This window comes from Hippoglossus hippoglossus, chromosome 11, assembly GCF_009819705.1.
Source record: "Hippoglossus hippoglossus isolate fHipHip1 chromosome 11, fHipHip1.pri, whole genome shotgun sequence".
NCBI lineage: Eukaryota > Metazoa > Chordata > Actinopteri > Pleuronectiformes > Pleuronectidae > Hippoglossus > Hippoglossus hippoglossus.
This window is the reverse complement of record NC_047161.1, coordinates 18,419,724-18,438,913: the sequence shown is the minus strand read 5'-3', so window position 1 is coordinate 18,438,913 and position 19,190 is coordinate 18,419,724. Positions and strand designations below refer to the sequence as shown.

The window sequence follows — 19,190 nt, the reverse complement described above, 5'->3', positions numbered from 1 at the left end:
GAAGGGAGTGGAGGAGCGGTGTAGTGTGAGAGAACTTAGGTAGGTTGAAGAGGGAGTTGCAGTAGTCTAGGCGTTAGATGACGAGAGCCTGGACCAGAACCTGTGCTTTCTGAGTGAGAAGGGGACATACTCTCCTGATGTTGCCCTTCCCTGGAAGGAAAGGTAGCTCGCTCTTGTCAAGGTTGATTTTCAAGTGGTGTCCGGAAATCCACTGAGAGATGTCAATTAGACAGGCAGAGATTCTTGCTGCTACCTGCATTTCAGACTGAGGAAAAGAGAGAATTAGTTGGGTGTCATCTGCGTAGCTGTGGTAGGAAAATCCATGTGAGTGAATAACTGAGCCAAGAGAGTTGGTGTACAGGGAAAAGAGTAGCTGGGCCAGGACGGAACCTTGAGGGACCCCAGTAGTGAGTGGACAAGGTTCTGACATAGATCCTCTCCAAGTTACCCTGTAGGCACGGTCTTTGAGGTAGGATGTGAGCAGGGAGAGTGCAGAGCCTGAGACACCCATATGCTGAAAGGAGGAAATAAGGATCTGGTGGTTCACCGTATCAAACGCAGCAGAAAGGTCCAGAAGGTTGATCACAGACGAGAGAGAGGCTGCTCTAGCAGTGTGAAGAAACTCAGTGACAGCAAGGACGGCAGTCTCAGTTGAGTAGCCTGCCTTGAAACTAGACTGGTGAGGACCAAGAAGGTTGTTCTGGGGAAGATAGTAGGAGAGTTGATTAAAGATAGCACGCTTGAGTGCTTTGGAAAGAAAAGGAAGAAGAGTAGTTGTTTATTTCAGACGGGTTGAGGGTTCGTTTCTTGAAGAGAGGGTTCACTCTTGCCTCTTTAAGAGAGTTAGGGAAACAGCCAGTTGATAAGGAAGTGTTGATAAGATGGGTGAGAAAAGGAAGAAGGTCGGGAGCAATAGCCTGGAAAATGTGAGAAAGGATGGGGTAAAGGGAGCAGGTGGTTGGGTGGAGGTTACCAGAGTAAGAACTTGATTGGAAGACGGGGGTGAAAGAGAATAGAGTAGGGGATGAAGATGTGGTTGATGGAAAGGTAATTTCACAGTGGCTTGGGGAAGGGAGGAAGGAGGAGAGGGGCTGGGGGGTCAAGGAGGATAGAAAAGATGGAGAAGAGTTTTTTGGGGGTTGGAGAATGAGGACTTTTGTCTGATAAAAAGAGCTTTTAGCTGCAGAAATAGAGGCAGAGAAGGAGGAGAGAAGAGATTGCTATGTAAGCAGGTCGTCAGTGTGTTTTGATTTCCACCATTTCCTTTCTGTTGCCGACATAGTGTCGGCACGCACTGAGTCAGACAACTACGGAGCTGGGGAGGACTTGCGCACCTGCCGTGAAGTAAGAGGACAGAAAGAGTCGAGAGAGGAGGACAGAGTAGAGAGGAGAGTATCTGTGGCAGAGTTAGGATGTATGCGTGAGAAAGAGTAAAATGAAGGGAGGGCTGATCAAACAGATTAGGCCAGAGAGGAGGGAGAGAGGAAGTGGATGTTGTGACGGACAGTACAGAATCTGTTGATGTAATAGGGTTGTCAGATTGGGAGAGTGAGAGAGAGTAAGAGATTTTACAGTGAGGTTGGAGGTAGAGCAGTTTCTGGTGAATATGAGATCTAGGTGGTTGCCAGCTTTGTGAATAGCTGGGGAAGGAGTGAGCGAGAGAGCGAAGGAAGTAAAAGTAATAAGTCAGACGACTTCTCTGTCTGGATGTTAAAGTCACTCAGAAGGACAAGTGGAGGGCCATTTTCAGGGATGTTCGAGAGGAGGACGTCTAATTCCTCCAAGAACTTGCAAAGGACCTGGTGGATGGTAGAGGACAACAATATTGAATTGTACCGGATGAGTTACATTCACAGCACGGCATTCAAAAGAGAGTGGAGTAAAATGTGTCAGCGGGTAGAGAGAAAATCTCCATTTGGGGGTGATGAGTGGACCACCACCTGTGCCAGTGGGTCTGGGTGTGTGGGTGAAAGGGTATGCTGAGGAGAGAGCAGCAGGGGTGGATGTGCTGGTGTGATCCAAGTCTCAGTGAGAGCAAGGAAGTCAAGGGATTGCTGGGTAGTAAAGTCAGATGTGAAGTTTGTCTTGCAGGTAGTTACCTCACAGGTAGAAAGTAAATCAGAACTTAGCCCTAGAATTAGAATACAATTAAAGCAACCTCAACTAGAACTGGTTCTAGCTATCTCACACCTGAGGGAAAAGAAAATCCTAGCTCACACATTCCTAGGTAGGAAAACAGCACAAACAAAGCAGTCAAGTTAACCTAAGACAGCAGATACAGTAACAGCCAAGCAAAGAAGCCAATTTAAAGAAAGTGCTCAGCTTAAATTCAAGCAGTCCAGCAGTTGGAAACCCAATGCCCACTATGTGATGCAGTCGAAATGAAACAAGCTGATAATCTTTCACAATAGCTGCATTGAAATACAAGAGATAAGAGGCTGAAATTAGGGAAGCAAATCTCCCTGGATCTCACCAAGTTTAGAGTCTGGAGCTGCTACGTGTAATGAAGATTTGGAGAGAGTGTTGGAGGGAATTTCCTTTTACAGAACTGATATTGTTTTTGAATGAATCCCACGTCGGATCCAACACCTTACACATTAATTCTGTTCTGGTAGTTTTCCCAGTTCACTATGTTAGTAAGAATGGATCTTTTTGTTTGCTTTCGTTCTCCAAGAATTCATTGTTCAAATCCCAGAAATGTTGATTTACGCAGAAGTAAGAGATGTAGGCAATTCACCTGACCACAGGTGTAGCCTTTAGCAGTACGATTCTGTCATTTTAATAGTGATGAGTGTATGCAAACAGTGTCACTGTTTCAGCCAGAGCTCACACCGAAACCCACACTTACACCCTAAAACCACCAACGCTCGCAGACACAGACGAACTTAGATGTGGGGACAGATATAGCAGGCGGCTGGTCATTTTTCCTATATTTAGCTTTTCCTCTCAGCGTTCTCAACTTGTTTTCGCTTTGCTTGCACAATGGCTTCCATTCTATGGCTCTTTGTACCTCCTTCCTTGTTCCTGATTTGGTATGCTACTGCTATAATTACATATTTTCCCCCACTTTTCAGTAAATGAACCTGTGGTCAGTGAGTCTCTGACTGTAACTATCAGTATAGCAACTATTTGTATTTATAGAGTGATCACCCTTGGGTTAGCTATATATAGAACATACATTGGGGACAGTGAAGTTTGAAGAGCAGAAAAGTCATATTGAGCATGAGTGTGTCCGGTAGTGGGTGTGCGCGTGAATGCTGGTAAACAGATAATATGCGACTTTAATAGAACAATGTCTTCAAAATTATTATTGTTAAGTGTGTTACTATTTGTTTGTCACATATACAGTATGTGGCTAATTGTTTGTGGGGTTTCTATACTTCAATCAACTTTTATCAGCCTGCCTTGACCCAGGACATGCTGCAACATCAGCCAGTGTCTGGCACAGCTTCCAGCGGCCTGTAAGCAGGGTTTTTCCTGGCTCAAAATAGAGATTTGGTGGTGGACCACCCGTGCAGATCAGTATGCGGACCATGATTGACTGAAACTGTTAAAGGATTGGTTCACGCTTTGGTGGTACATGCTGCACATCTATCAATCAGCTTCTTCTTATTTTGACAAGGATAGGGCAGCATTTGTCTGTATTTATTTATGATACTGAAGCCTGTTGTCGCAAATAAAATACAGTAACATTTTACACTGTATATTGCAGTAACAAAAATAAACTGCCCTTAATATTATTGACAGAACTTGGAGTCACATCAGACAAGCATCTTTTAGAAGTTGCTGTTTCAATACTAACCGTGAGAAAATGGTAATATTGCTGATTTGTTCCACTAAAACTCCTTCATAGATGTTAAAATGTTCTAACATAAATCAAAACAACAATTAATGTAGTAATATGATGATAAACTTTATTACAGGCTCTAGACCCAATAGCAAGACATACACCATAAAGAAAAAAGAAAACAGATACATAAACACATACAAACATACTCTTATTCATGAGAGTCTTAAAAGGCACCCATACCAATGTTTCCACAGATGTGATTGATATCTGACCGAGCTGCACCTGGGGCTTGTGAGCATCATTATAATACAGGTCTTAGGTCTAATAATTAGGTCTTATTGATATTATGATAAAAAGCCTTTTTTTCAAGTTTAAAGACAGATTTTTGCTCCTGAGTGAAGGTTGTTGTTATAAACTCTTCTTTATGAGCACAGAATAACAAACAGCAAAACATTTTATAACCTTTGTTATATTGCTATTTATGAAAAGTACATTGTGCTAATTATTGAAAATGTTTTATTGCCTAGCTCAAGTATCGCAGAAGATCCTTTGGACAGTTCTCAGTCTCCACTTTAGCTGCGGAGTTATCTAATGTTATCATTTCACAGACTGACAGAGAACACAGGGTGAGAAACTAGTGGAATGACATGCAGTAAATGATCCGGTTGACTCTTATCCATGGTCCAGCTGCTGAGTGGTATGTGCCTTAACCATTTGGCTAATGGGTCACCTTCCCCACTTTTAAATAATTTAATTATTTTTGGGGTATACAGGCTCATTTTTTAACAACAAATAAACAAAAACTAATTGTTTTGTCCGGAAATCAGATTTTAGGACAGGATTTTTTTGCAGGACCAAAAATAAAACCCCATCAGTCACACCTTGGCACACTGAGCAGTAAACCAAATAAAGACCAGAAATCCCTCAAAACATTTTGCGATGCAAACATGCAAAGTACCACAATATTTTAATTATTGCCCCTTGCGTACATACACAGGCCTCTTTGGTCCAAAAAGGTACAATTGTAGTTGCATGGAATTTGTATGTTATTGGAACATTTGGTAGTAGGGTTTGAACCAGCACCACCCACCACAGCTGAGCCCTGCACAACATCAGTCAACACAATCCCTCCTGGAATTGTGGCAATCGTAGACTACTGTGTGCTGGTCACACTGCTGTTTTCTGTGGCCATCACGGCAGGTTAAGATTGAGAAGGGCATCTGTTCCTTTCTGGTCGGTGGATGTATGGTGATGCGGGGAGGAGGGTGGGGGGGTCTCTGGTCTGTCTGTGGCTGGTCGTCTGGTGGGGGGCAAGGGGAGCTGTGGTTATGGTTATATGTTAGGATTTATTTGCTGGGTTTACACACATGCAAAAAGGTAGACACTGTTATTTTTATAGTCAGCTACATACATGAAGAAGGCCCTTCTTCTTCTTTGCTCTCATGGAACCGACAGTCTGCTCTGGCAAAGGTGCCTTTCAAATGAAACACGCAGTCGTCCCACATGTTAAACAGTGATAATCCATTTCAGAGCTCATAAAGAAGGACACCATCCTGTACTGTACACAGACAGCTACAGTGACAGACTCTGCTGTCTCTGCGGTGTTCTAGGGCCATATGTGAATATGTGATCTGCTGGGATGCGGAGGAGGACGCTGTCTGGGGTTTCTCTCTCTTCTTTATTGGTACCGTGCCCAGAAACCCCCTCCTACCAGCCTATTTTACTATTATTGACCTTTTAGGTATAATCAGATACTGACTGGTCCCTGTTTTCGTACCTCCAGTTTGATGGAGCTTCATCTCTGACCACAAAGAGTCAGTCAGACTTCTAGGTAGAGGAATGATCTCGTTGTGGTACTAGGGGGTAGGCTTGGGTGATGACTATAGTGAAAACATTCTCCTATAAAGGTACTTTATTTTTTCATATGTTCTTTAAGTGTACACATAATGAATTATATTCTATATGAAAATACTAGCCATAGTGTTTTAATTTACAGAATAAAATCAATTCAAAAAAGTGAATTGCAGTTTCAGGTATAGAGCTGATCCATATTTGTCAACCAATACCTTAAACCTGGGTTAGGGTTAGCATTACATAACCCTGTAAACATAAACCCTACTACATCACCGTTGCCTTGTTAAGTTCAAAACAGTTCAAATGTATTCAATTTGTGTTGATATATAGATATATTTATAGCATAATAGGCAGGAATCTAAGTTAATACTTTTTTTTAACTCAAACAAGTATATCTTTGTGGTTGTTGTTGAATTAGACCTGATTGCAAAATTAAGTTTCATTCAAATATGTGATGCTGATGATCATCATCAGTTACAGATGAGCTTATTGATGAGATGGACAAAAAGAGAACAGATTTCCTGAATTGTGACATTTACACATAATAATGTTACATTTTTACATAAGTCCACACAATAACATAAGTGGTGTAGTGGCAAATAAAAGCTGGGTTAAGTATGTACCTTCTTATTATTATATAGTCAGTCAACACAAAAACGACAATACAAGCAAAACACTTTCAATTTCAGAAAAGCAGTGGTGTGGGCTTTAGAAGTAAAAGCTTTTTATTTGCCCTACTTATTTAAATGGTGGCCAATCTGGAATCAGGAAGGTTCACTCTCTACATCTGCATCTTTTAAAATAGGACATTATTTCTATTCAGCCACTGCTAAATGTTAATGTATTGTGTAGCTCCAGGTACAAAATGAATTCCCAGTGTTGGGCATGGAGAAAAGAGGACAGTTTTTATCTAGTTGTTTTCATCCACTTTCCTGCCCTGAATTCCTAACAAAGAGAAATAGTCCTGTTGAGGAAATGTGTGTCTGTGGTAGCATGATATTCACAGTGTGACAAGGCCACGGAGACAGGACTCAGCTGCAAAGAGGCAATCCTCCCCTGTGGACCAGCTCAACACTGGCAGCTCTGTCACCTACAGAAAGGCTGACATGTGGAGTAAGACCGATTTACTCAACCAATATTAGTCTTCATGTCGTACTCAAAAAATATGACAACAAACCGCAATATGTTGAATGCAATAACCACCTTTATTTTCAGCAGATTTACACCTCAGTCAACAGTAATTTGTCTTCAATAGCAGGGTGTTTGAGATGGTTTTTTTTTGTAAAAACTTCAGCAAAAAAATATTTCCAGTCTTGCCTCCACTAGTTTAATATTCTCTGTAAGACGGACCCAAATACTTGCTGAGAAGGACCAGGGGCACTCTGCAGCTCGCAATAAATTATTGTTTTGCAGTGATAACATTTTTCTGTGATTTTCTGTGATTTTCCTCATGCCAAGAAAAAACTACAGGAGTTGTGGCTGCAAAGCCACCATCATGGACAGTTCCATGTAAAATCCAATATTAGTTCAATAAAAATTGATCATCGCTAATTTAAATTTATATTTAACTTGTGTGAGTCTCAATGGGGTAATCACCAACCACAAAAGTACACAAACACACAAAATGTGTGGTTTTCCTGTGATTTACTGCTATTTAAAGCTGGTGTGAATGCAATTTTGACATTGTGAGATCAAATGCTATCTAGCAATCGCACTGGATGTGAATCGTTAAAAATATCACTTTACACTTATTGTAGAGTTGATTTTTTGTTGACAAGTAGCCGGGTTTCCATCCAAATTAAAAGCCAGAAAACCATCAAATGTGAATTAATGCACATTTTCATCCATTGCTCTAAGCCTATGTGAATATTTGGAGTTGGCTCATCAAGATAAACAACTGCTGGTGTTGATTCTCCAATAAATTATATTCTAAAGTAATAAGAATGGTACCAGTCAAACTTTGAATTAATGAAAACCCTGTGGAAAATGTGATGGATGTTGTTTGTGTTGATTTAAGGAAGGTGACTTTCTCCTCATCAGTCCAAACAGATCTGGTGTTTTCCCCGGTGATATTTTATGTCTCTTCAGTGGAATGGAAGCTTCAGTAATGATTTATTTGTCGTTTACATTTGACCTTGTTGCATTTTGTGTCTATCTATGGTCTATCCATACTCCAATTGTCAATCAAGAATAAAAACCTTGACATTCCAGCTTTATTCTAATCTTTTAGCATTTATAATTTTAAATACACATAAAAACATGATGGTAACTATAGAAACCGTTTTAGTGGTGACTGTTGGTTTCATACTCTTTCTAAATGCTGTTTCAAATGGTTAAAACTGTCTATTTATCAGCCTTAATTCTAAAACTTCAATATTCGAGCCTGCTTTCACACGCTATTTCTAGTCCCATGTCACAAGGACTCTCTGTTGCCTGGTGCAGGATGGTCACCCTGGGCTCTCTTCCATTCCCCTCTCAGCTTCCACTTTTCACGCCCGGCCAGATGAGCAACTGACCGCCTGCCTTCATCCCACCGGCTGGTATTCCCTCACTGCTCCACATATCTTCAAGCTCTGAGCCTTCTGAAAAAAATCAGTTGGCGGAGGGGTGAAAAAAACCACATGGCATGAAAGAGCGGAGGGTGATGTCAGAGTTGCCTGGACTCCTTTCAGCCGGACCCCTGGCAGGAGCATGAACACTTGCACTGTGGTGTGTGGACATTCTCCAGAGCTGCTCTTAAAAAGCCGAATGCCTGTGCCTCTCTTCTTTTTTTTTTTTCACGCCGGTCCTTATATGTTTTCAGATTTTCCAGGGTTTTCTTTGAATGCAGCAGCAATAGCTCTCCACCTATGCTGGAAAATTAGACCTGAATGAGTAAACTGTGTTTTAAAAATATGAAGTAACTCCCTCTACTCCCTCTCCCAGTCAAATTAAAACACCGACCACTCACCCTGCCCCTCTGCCTCTCACCGCTCTGCCAGCTGTGCAGCCCGAGACCGCTGCCAAAAGAAACACAAGCTTACGTCAACTTCCAAATAAGGAGCTGCTACTTCACTTTGACCTGAAAGAGAGACACTAAAGGGGGGGTGTATGAAAGAGGTGGAGATAGACAGGCAGAGTGTGTACCCTCCTCCTCATTCATACGCATAATATACTCAGCTACCTGTTTGTCAGCCCAGTGCACGCAGAGCCGAGACTCTCTCTTCACCGTCACTCTCATTCATCCTTTTTTGTCTCTCCTTCCCTTCACCTCTCTCTGACTGTCCCTGCTCTCCCTGTTTCCAGTCATTCACAACAGGAGGACAACACCACCTGCTACCAGGTAAAAAAACCAAAACATTGATATCTTCTTCTTTTTTTGTCATCTGCAGTCGTTTTTGATGTGTGTGAGGTGATGTTGGTGACGTGACGTGAGAGCCAGGGGATTTTCTCCATTCAGGTCTTTGTTATTGCAAAAGGCAGCTCCATCAATGAGCCAGTGAATGGTGGAAAATACGAGTCATTTGTGGAATCATACTCAGCGCGTCAGACACATTTGAAATGAGCCGAATTTTTTGGCCGTTTTAAACATATTCAGACTGCACAGTTTCTGCAATGAGGGTGTTTGTGCTGGTGTGTTTTTGCATGTGTTAGTGCATGTGTGTGTGTGTGTGTGTGTGTTTGTGTGTGAATGAAAGGAGAGGGAGAGTGCATATAGTGAGCGGGTCGTGGGCTGTGTATGTAGTAACGCTCACTGCGCGGACAAGGAGTGAATGAGCTCCCTGTGTTGTGCATCCAACCTCTTATGCCTGGCATGTCCTCCTGAGCGCTCTCGAGGCTCTCACACACACACACACACACACACACACACACACACACACACACACACACACACACACACACACACACACACACACACACACACACACACACACACACACACACACACACACACACACACACACACACACACACACACACACACACACACACACACACACACACACACACAGAGGGGTGTCTGTGCATGCACTGACTCCCAGAGGGCTCTCCTTCTCTGTCCCCAGAGAGCGCCGCTATCAGGCTGCTGATGAAGCTGCTTTCTCGGAATTAACAGCATTGCTAATGCTCAGCTGATGAGGAGGTGGAACCACAACAACAGATGAGGGCATTCAAGGTGTTGCTTAGGTCAGACAAGTCAATGAAATACCCACTTTTTGATTCAACATCGATGCTCTTAATGCCAGTGTTTAAGATAGAACCTCACTTTAGAAAACCGTAAAATGCACATTTTATACATAGATATGTTGTATTTGAGTTTTTTTGGCATGTTGCAATATTGTAGTTGAATGGTAAAACAAAAAGAAGGGTTTAAACAGGCGATTTTAGGTGGATTGTTGAGAATAATGTGGCTTGTATTGTCATGGAGATTGATCCAGTGTTCTTTGTCATCCTGGTGTGTGCATTTCCTTTCTGTTTCCCCCTGGAAGAATGAAGGAGTGTGTGGGTATAGTACAAATTCAAGACTCCCAAAGTATTGATTTTCTTTTGAGATGTGTACCGTTCCCTCTACAAAAAGCCGTAGCTTCTAGGAGGGAGGCACCTTTGCCCGCCTCCCTCTCTCTCTCTCTCTCTGTAGTCGGTGAGGATGCTGGAAGATAAATTTAGCCCTCCAGCTCTCCTTCCATCTGCCACCACATGGTTTAGGGCTGTTACCATAGGAACCACCGCTGGGTGTCCATTTGTGTGAGAAGAGGAAATTCACAAGATTTTTAAAAAGCCATTTGTACAATATTCGCCTTCTGTGGTGTGTGAATGGATGCAGCATTTCACTAATTTATATAACACAGTTGCATTTAGCATAACTGGAGGTGCATTCTGCAGATTGTAACTGTATGCACACACTGTGTCATTTTGTAGTGATATATTGTGTTACTGTTAGGATTGGGTGTTGTGACTGATTTCTGAAATTGGTTGATTTCCTATTGACAAGGTGCCAATTCAATTCCATCATGGATTCACCAATGGATTGCTTGGTCTTTTTTCAGTTATAACAACAGTAAAGCTTAGAAAATATAAAGATGCTTATGATGTGGTAAATGCATGGTACAAGGAGCATCATTAAAATATCAATGCCTACATAAAGAATGAAACCCAAAGCAGTTACATGAATGCATTTTTTTTTTCTAACAAATTTTTTTTAGTGTAGAGAGTGTGGTGTATGTGTCCATTATTGTAGCAAAACTATTGTCTCAATCCTATAATGAGATTTGTGAATGTGTACGTGGATCTGCAAGTGTGTGTGTGTGTGTGTGTGTGTGTGTGTGTGTGTGTGTGTGTGTGTGTGTGTGTGTGTGTGTGTGTGTGTGTGTGTGTGTGTGTGTGTGTGTGTGTGTGTGTGTGTGTGTGTGTGTGTGTGTGTGTGAGAGAGAGAGAACAGGTTTGAAAATGTGTAAAAAAAAATCCTCAAATCTGTATTTAGAATGTGTGTGTGTGTAATTAGATTTGCAAATATGTACAAAAACAGATCTTCAAATATATATTCAGATTTGCAAGTGTATTGATATCTGTAAATAAGAATAACTTTATTTGTACAGCACTTGACTAAACAAGGTTACAAAGTGCTTCACAAAAAGAAGAATGAATTATAATAAAAGGTATTTACTTCAGTTCAATTTTAAGGGCCAAATCATAACATAATAAGGTCAAGACCTTAAAATCTATAGAGAAACCCAACAGTTCCCAAATCATTTAAATTATTACAATTCATTGCATATCATTTAGTTGATGATTTTATCCAAAGCGACTTAGAATAAGTGCATTCAACCATGAGGGTACAATTAGTCTTTAAAAAGCCAAACTACAAAGTGCTAAATGTGTAGACAAACTCATACATAGAAATGAATGGCTGTATTTTGCTTCAAGAGCTGTAAATACAGACAATTCATCAGTTTCTGCTCAGGCGGCCTCTCAATTGTTAAAAGTTATTTTACACGTGACTTTTGCTACACTTCTGCCGTGGCAGATCCGCAAATACGTGCCGCGATCTGCAAATGTGTGTGGAGATTTGTCTGGGATTTCAGGAGCTGCAGCCTTCACACCACTCTGATTACACACAGACGCATTGAGACTCACATTTGTCAAAAGTTTTGCTACAATAATGGGCCCATAGTAGAGCAGAAACTGTATGCTTTGTACAATAATTATATAAAACCACCAGGCAACCAGTGTAAAAATGAGACATACCAAATTGGTCATGCAAAGAGTTGAATTGTAACTTCATCACGAATGTCATCTCGAGTGAGGCTTGTTTCAGATCAGACATTTTGGCAGATAGTGTGATGGGTAGGTGCTGTCTTGATAAAACCTTTTGGAGATTTGTTGTATTTCCACAGTATTTCACCTCCATTTGGCACATCTTGTGTATGTGTTTTTATTTTGTCCAGCTCTTTAAATCTGAAATTCAGACATCTTGTAGCACATGCCCTGGCCACACTACACTAACAGGGTTAAAGGGTCACATATCCACAGTGAAAAGGACTGTAAAAAGTAAACAGTGAAATGCATTTCTGGATTTTTTGAATTAATAATAGATTATTTGAATTAAGATCGATTTAAATCAGATTTTATTCAGCCCCATCAATATATAGGCTACTATAGTACCCTGTTTACAGGTGTTAGTACCCTGTTTATAGACTGCCCGAAGCCCAGTGAGACCCAATCAACAGTTGTATTTTCTCTATAGACTGGTGTAGGCTAATGTTCATGGGCCGAAAAGGCACAGGTATAATTAGTTAAACTAATGATGGCTGCATTCCATTAATTCCATGAAGCTGCTGATGAGCACTCTTACTCACTGGCATGTCTAACTGGAACACTGAAATGGAGCAAGCCATACATTATTATTTGCCAGATCAAGGCCTATTGTTTTTTGGAAAGGATGTCTGATTTGGATTTAAACAGTGATCTACCTTTTTAGCATTGCAGTACGACAGATGGACCAAAAAAATGGATGCAGCAAAATCTGAGGTATTTTTATTTTTTACCAATAATCCTTTTCATCAAAAGTAAGTCTGCTAGCCTCAGACACAGACAAGGCCAGATGTTCTAATCTGATTTCTTTTTAATGCCAAACCCCTAAATTTATTTACTTTTTTGTCTTTTCAACTTGTCGTCTTCGGCCTGAACTAATGCTGACTCAATTGAGGTGACTTGAGGACATTTATCAGACTTCACTCAGTTCCCTCCAGAGCCACAAAGTGTGTGTAGCAGAACTCCCCAACTGCTGTAAACACACTTTGATGTAACCTTGAGGGTTGGAGTTTTCCTTTAAGGCGACATGTACGGATTTTTGATCAATTGTTGCCATAGAAAAACTTTGACATTCTGTCCTCATTAAATAAGCAGTGATTTACCCAAGCAAACAGCTGTCTCACTTTAACACTGAGAACATTTCACCTAGACTTGTGCTCTTCATACGCCTTACAACGGTTCACCCAGGGAGAATCACAAAGGCTGAGAGCTAAGGACAGGGGCAATACAGGATCCATGTAGATAAAGGTGCTGCAGGTTCATTTGCACTATGAGAGGTATAATGAACACTCTTTAGTTCACTCTGGAACAAGTGTGACACATGCAAGTGTAAATTAAGAGATGCATTGCATGATGCTGCTTGTTTTTTTGTGCCATTTCTGAGCAAGTGCTGCATCTGAAATGTATTTCACTCCAGTCATTGTCACCCTTATGCAGGGTATTCTCTGAACGTGTCAGTCTGAGCTGTAAAGCGTTATATTCAATAAGACGCCTGAGTCTCTGACTCACCTGCAAAAGCTTTTAGTCTAGTTACACTACCTGTCTGACCTACATAGCACCTAGTATTCTCACTGCAAGAGATCTGGTGCTGTGACATTTGAATGTTCTCTTGCAAACTACGAAAATCACAGCTTATACCTGCTTTTTCTTATGAAGAAAAGTATTGGTTCAGTATTCATCTTATGTTACCATGTATACAGTTCCCACAAGTTAAACCAAAGATGTTTATAAACCTGTTATCAGTAATTTTGAAATAATTCAGCAACTTTGCTGTCCTCCACCAGAATGTGGGTGTTGAAACCAGCTGGTCAGTGCGTGGGATGCCTTGTTTACTGTTTCTTTATGCTGCCTCAAAAACAGTTTTCTTCAGTATCTCTACCCAGTCATCTTTCATCTTCATTTGGCTTGGCCTTCTAAACATCAGTTTATCTGTGAAAATGATCCATATATGCCATGAAGTAATGAAGCAGGTAGAGCCATTCACATGTGCTCTAATGCTGAAATATTGTCATGTAACACCGCCAGACAGTGATATTTGCTGGCATAACGTGTTAATCATGCAGCAGTAATTAGAGTATGTTAAAACGCTGCCAGGTTCACATGATGCCACAGTCCCTTAGTTAATCCCTGGGTAATTAACTATGCAAAGAAAACTTAAAGCGAACCAATTTCAAGGTAATACATGTGTCATTTTGATTTACTGCTGGGAATGATGTAACTCCCTCCCCAAATAAGAGAATCTATATTTGGTGTTTCTTGCAGCAGGATGATCTGACTTCTATTACGGAAGAGGTTGTGATATGTAATGTGGTGCTGTGCAACAGGAACACATTGTTGTCCATGGCTTTGACATAAATAATGCATGGTTGATTAGTAAACACTGAAGACCAGGACAGTTTCAAATTATGTTGTTATTCAGATGTTCGTGTCATAGTCATTGCAATTACTTATTTCCCCCCCAGGAAATGTTATCAGAGATTGCTTTTACTTGCTGCATGCTTTCATATTTTTGTACAGAAATATTACATAAACAGTTTAAATTTCAAAGTGTTCAGCAGCCAGGGGCATGTGGAAGCTGGATGTTATGACACATACAGTTATTATGTAAGACATGAAACATAAATATCCATATTTAGAAAAGGTTTATCTGTAACTCAAACCTGAACTGTACAAACTATTCCATATAATGAGTTTTTTGTCTTCACAGATCTTAATGTTGAGAAGACAGAAGAATCATATCTTCCACTGATTCAACTGTGTGACTGGCTGACTGCTTTATAATGGGATGCTTTAGGTCAGCATGGCAGCGGACGTCCTCCACAGCGAATGGCATATCACAGCTAAATTGCCTTTTGCCACCATTTTGCATTTGATGGTATCATTCTTCTGTCAAGCAGTAACACTTTAGTAACACAAGTGAAAATTATGAAACGTGACCGTCAGATGAAGTGGATATAATTTGAAGGAATTCACCAACATTAAGTTGTTCCACTTGTCTACCTGAGGCTGTCCTCCCATTTTATGGAGGACTTGCATAGTCGCCTGACGACTGGGGAGCAGTCCGGAGGTCAAGAACATTGTCAACCTGAGTCTCCTCACCGTGGCCTGCAGCCTAAGTCTCCCTCCGAGCCCAAACAGCAGACAAGCTCCCCAAAGCACCATGGCATGCAACAGCAACCCAAACAGTCCAGAAGACCGCATCCTGAACGTAAGCGTCTCAGGCATCAGCGGCAAAGCACTAACTCAGATACAGTGCCGGAACACAAAAATGAAGCAACAACAGAAACAAAAGGAACCACAGTTCCTTGTGACAAACTAGCAGTTGACCCAACCCAATCTAAAGCAGAAAGCCAAGAAAGCACCCCAAAACAGAAACGAGAGCGTAAGCCTCAGAGACCAGGAAAATATGTCTGCACTTACTGTGGCCGGGCATGTGCAAAACCTAGTGTCCTACAGAAACATATTCGCTCCCACACAGGAGAAAGACCCTATCCCTGTGCCCCATGTGGCTTCTCTTTTAAAACCAAGAGTAACCTGTACAAACACCGCAAATCGCATACCCACAGGGTGAAGGCAGGTCTGGCACTTGGGGAGCCAAGAAATCTCGAGGAGCAAGTCACCGAGTCAGAAGATGAAACCAGACAGCTATCATCCACTTCTTCCCTTACTGAAAGACAAAGCAGTGTAACCTTGATGAAGAGTCATGAAACAGACAAGGCCAAAGATTGTACTGCAGGAAGTGATGACTCCAATGCAGTAAAAAAGAGATTAGCTCTGCGTCTAAGTAGAGGAAAACAGACTCCTCAAGATTCATCGGATGAGAAGAATTCATCTCTTATTTTCAGCAGTAAAGGCAGTACAGAATCAGGCTATTTCTCTCGCTCTGAGAGTACTGAGCAGGCACAGGACAGTCCCCCCAACACAAGTGCCAAAAGCTATGCAGAGATCATCCTTGGCAAATATGGACGTCTCGGACACCTACAGAGGATGTCTCGTCATCATAACCAGCAGCCCTCAGATCAGAAGGAAAAAAGCATCCCATTTACAGTGCCCAAGAAGCAGGTCATTGACCATATTACCAAACTCATCACCATCAATGAGGCAGTGGTGGACACTAGTAAAATTGATAGTGTAAAACCAAGGAGATTCTCGCTCTCTAGAAAGAATAGTTCAGAGACTCAAAAGGCTTCATCTATTAAAGAACAACTTATTCATAGCCCTAAAGCTGGAGATCCCGGCTATAAAAAAAACAGTGGCTCCATCACCATGGGAGTCCCATGTGAAAAATTTCATCATCAGTCCTTGGACCAGCCACCTGGCCAAACATCCAACGCTCCTCTGGTGAGAAGTCACTCAATGCCATCTGCAGCTAGTTCATTTGATACCTCCAGTGGTGGCTCCAGTAAATTTCGCCAAAGTCAGTCCTTTGATGAAAGGCAGCCTTCTGAAATACGGGCAGCCCGGCGTTATGGGATGCTAAGACGGCAGCCTGCTATTGAAATTCCACTTGGTGCTGAACTTACAAAAGAGGACCATGAGGGTTCTCACTCATTTTACCCTGACAGCAAAACCACTACACCTGACCACAAGCAAAGTCAACCCCAGCCATATGAATGCGAGGCCTGTGGCACTGGGTGCAAAGATTGGGAAGGTTATAAGAAACACAAGCAAAGCCTGTGCTTAGCACATCATCCCAGAAATGAGGTGGTAATTAGTCAAATGGCGTTCTCACAGTTAATTAACCATGCAGTCAGAGTAGGAGCTTCAACTGTGCGCAAGAGGAGGAAAGAGGAGAGTTTTGAATTTGATGACCCTTCCTCTCCTTCATTACCCTCTCCTGCCCTCTTGTCTGGACAGCTTAAAGACGACAGCAGTGTAGCTTATGAGGGCCCCAGAAGACCTACTTTGCAAACCTGTTCAGTAATTCAACATACTAGTTCATTTGAAAAACAAGAATCTTTGTGCAATGAGAATCAAGGCCCTGAGGTAACAAAAGACTCTCCACCTCATGAAGAATGTCAACTGCCCCCTCAGAAACAACCCCAACAACAGTCAACAAAACTTTCCACACGAAAGCTGGTCCGACAACACAGTGTGCAAGTTCCAGAAATACTGGTGACAGAGGATTCCAACATGAGCACAGTGACCTCTGTAGAGCCAGCCCCCACAGCAAAGCCTTCGGAGAAGCCTGATGAATTTCAGTGGCCACAGAGAAGCTCCTCTCTGGCCCAGCTCCCTATAGAAAAACTTCCTCCAAAGAAAAAGCGCTTACGTCTTGCTGAGGTTGCCCAATCCTCAGGAGAATCCAGTTTTGACTCAATATCTCTTCCCCATAGCCCTAGTCAAGAGAGTAGTGCATCCTATGCATCAAGTCGTTCCACATCCTTTGAGGAGTCAAATAGACCAGACATGGAGACCGCAACATCATCACCACTGAGGAGATCCAGAGCTTCTCACATGCTCACGGTGCCTGGACTGCATCAGCACAGAGAGATGAGGCGTTCAGCTTCTGAGCAGGCACCTCATGACCCCCAACCAAGTATCCTAATGGCTGAGACCCGCAGCAAGTCTTTTGACTATAGCTGTCTGTCCCCTGAGCGCACTGCAGTTGGCTGGAGGGAAAGAAGAAAGTGTCTCCTAATGAGACACACTGCTATTAGAGATCCAGATGAGGAGGAGGAGGACCAGTGCAACATACCAAGCCGTAGTCCTGAACGTGTCACAAGTAGCACATCTGCTCAAGCAAACCCAACCTCTTCGTGCAGCAGTAGGCCGCCTACTTCTCCTGTTTCAGGTGACACACTCTTGCGTTATCCAGTTCCTCAGTGGAAACTTGGTCAAAATATTCAGTTATCAGGCAGCACAGAACTCTTATATAGTCACGGCCCTTCTGTAAATACTGTAAAAGAGGAGACCTCACACATCCATACAGGACAGCCCCCTCCTCAAGCACCACAGCCCTATCTCACACCCGGACCATCAGGGGCAGCCAGAGCTCGCTACCTCCCCATGTCTACAGGGCTGAAGCTAGAGATTCCCTCACAGCATGACGATTACTCAGACACTAGAGTAAGTCTCTCCTACAGTCAACACTCTGCTCCTCACATCACTTCCAGCCTGGAATTACTGAGGCCGATGGCAACTCCTTCAGTAGCAGTGCGTCTCCAAACAGACACCCTCTCCCCAGCATGTGCCATATACACTACATTGTCTCAGTCTACATCTCTGAGGCCCCAGAAGACAGTTGATGCAGTTTCACACCATGCAGGTATTCCAGCAGCTGAGTACAGAAACCACAGGGACACAAGTCCAGATTATCAGTTGTGGTCTGATGATGGTCTAAGGTTATCAGGCTCAGGGGGCAACAAGCGCATGCTTTCCCCTTCAAACAGTGTAGAGCTCCCCCCTGAGTCACAACAGCAGCAGAAACGTGTAAAAGAAGAAGAGGAAGCGAGGGAAATGGCATGTGTTGACAAGGCATCAGTGGACCCATGTGGTCAGGAACTTAAACAAGATAATCAACCGTGTCCACCAGGTGTTTGTTCTCCCATCACACATGTTGGACGTTCTTTCCCCAGTCTGCTGTCCAGCACCTGTCATAGCTGGTGCTATTTAAACTACATCAAACCAAACCCTTCTACCCTTGATGAGCAGAAGCCCTCTGTGTACTCATCGTGGTCCACTAGCAGCTATAATCCCAACCCTCCTGGCCTCTCCAGCAAAACAGCTCTCTCTCTGCTGCACTGTAAGCAGAGGCTCAGTCCCTCTATCTACACTATATCCACCATGTCAGTCAGGACAACTGAGTCAATGGAGCAAGAGGACAACAAAAGACTATGCTCCACTGAGGTAATTACTAACCTCTGATTACAATTGTCTTGCGATCTATATTATAATGTAAAAGAATGTTGAGGAGCAAGTATGTTTAGCCTTAAAGTTAAATTGAGTTTGAGGTTGGTAGATTAGCATGGTGTCCTTGCTTTTTTTCCAATAGTGAAGTGTAAGATTTCGGCAAACTTATATATAAACAATATTTTTGTTTAATTCCCTTGGCAGCCTCAATCCCAAAAAAGACTTAACTATGATTTAACTTTGATGGAACTAAGTACCGGGGAGCTGAGTACAAAAACAAGCAAACATGACACACAAAAGGAAAAAGATGTGCTTTAACAAATGCTATAAAATACAACGTTCAATGAGAATTCCCAATTTTTGTCTCCCTGGGCATGCTGGAGCAGAATTGGTGAATTTGCCC

General features: G+C 42.2%; 1 protein-coding gene and 1 long non-coding RNA gene across 6 annotated transcripts in view; one reads left to right on the top strand and one right to left on the bottom strand.

The window, feature by feature from the left end:
• Positions 1 to 19,190, top strand: part of hivep3a (HIVEP zinc finger 3a) — a 40,919-nt gene that overhangs the window by 11,731 nt on the left and 9,998 nt on the right. For 2 of the 5 annotated variants that reach the window (XM_034599977.1, XM_034599978.1), the window contains 2 exons: positions 8,930 to 8,966; positions 14,643 to 18,784. In XM_034599977.1, the coding sequence (XP_034455868.1) occupies positions 14,957 to 18,784 (3,828 nt within the window). In that variant the 5' untranslated portion in view covers positions 8,930 to 8,966; positions 14,643 to 14,956. Of the gene's footprint in view, positions 1 to 7,905; positions 8,967 to 9,690; positions 9,812 to 14,642; positions 18,785 to 19,190 lie in introns of those variants that run through there. The other 3 variants (XM_034599981.1, XM_034599983.1, XM_034599982.1) reach the window with 3 other exon arrangements.
• On the bottom strand, positions 3,029 to 19,114 carry LOC117770477. The gene is made up of 3 exons (XR_004615397.1): positions 18,965 to 19,114; positions 4,101 to 4,104; positions 3,029 to 3,040 (listed from the first exon to the last, which is right to left on the bottom strand). It is a non-coding gene; the product is annotated as an uncharacterized LOC117770477 (long non-coding RNA).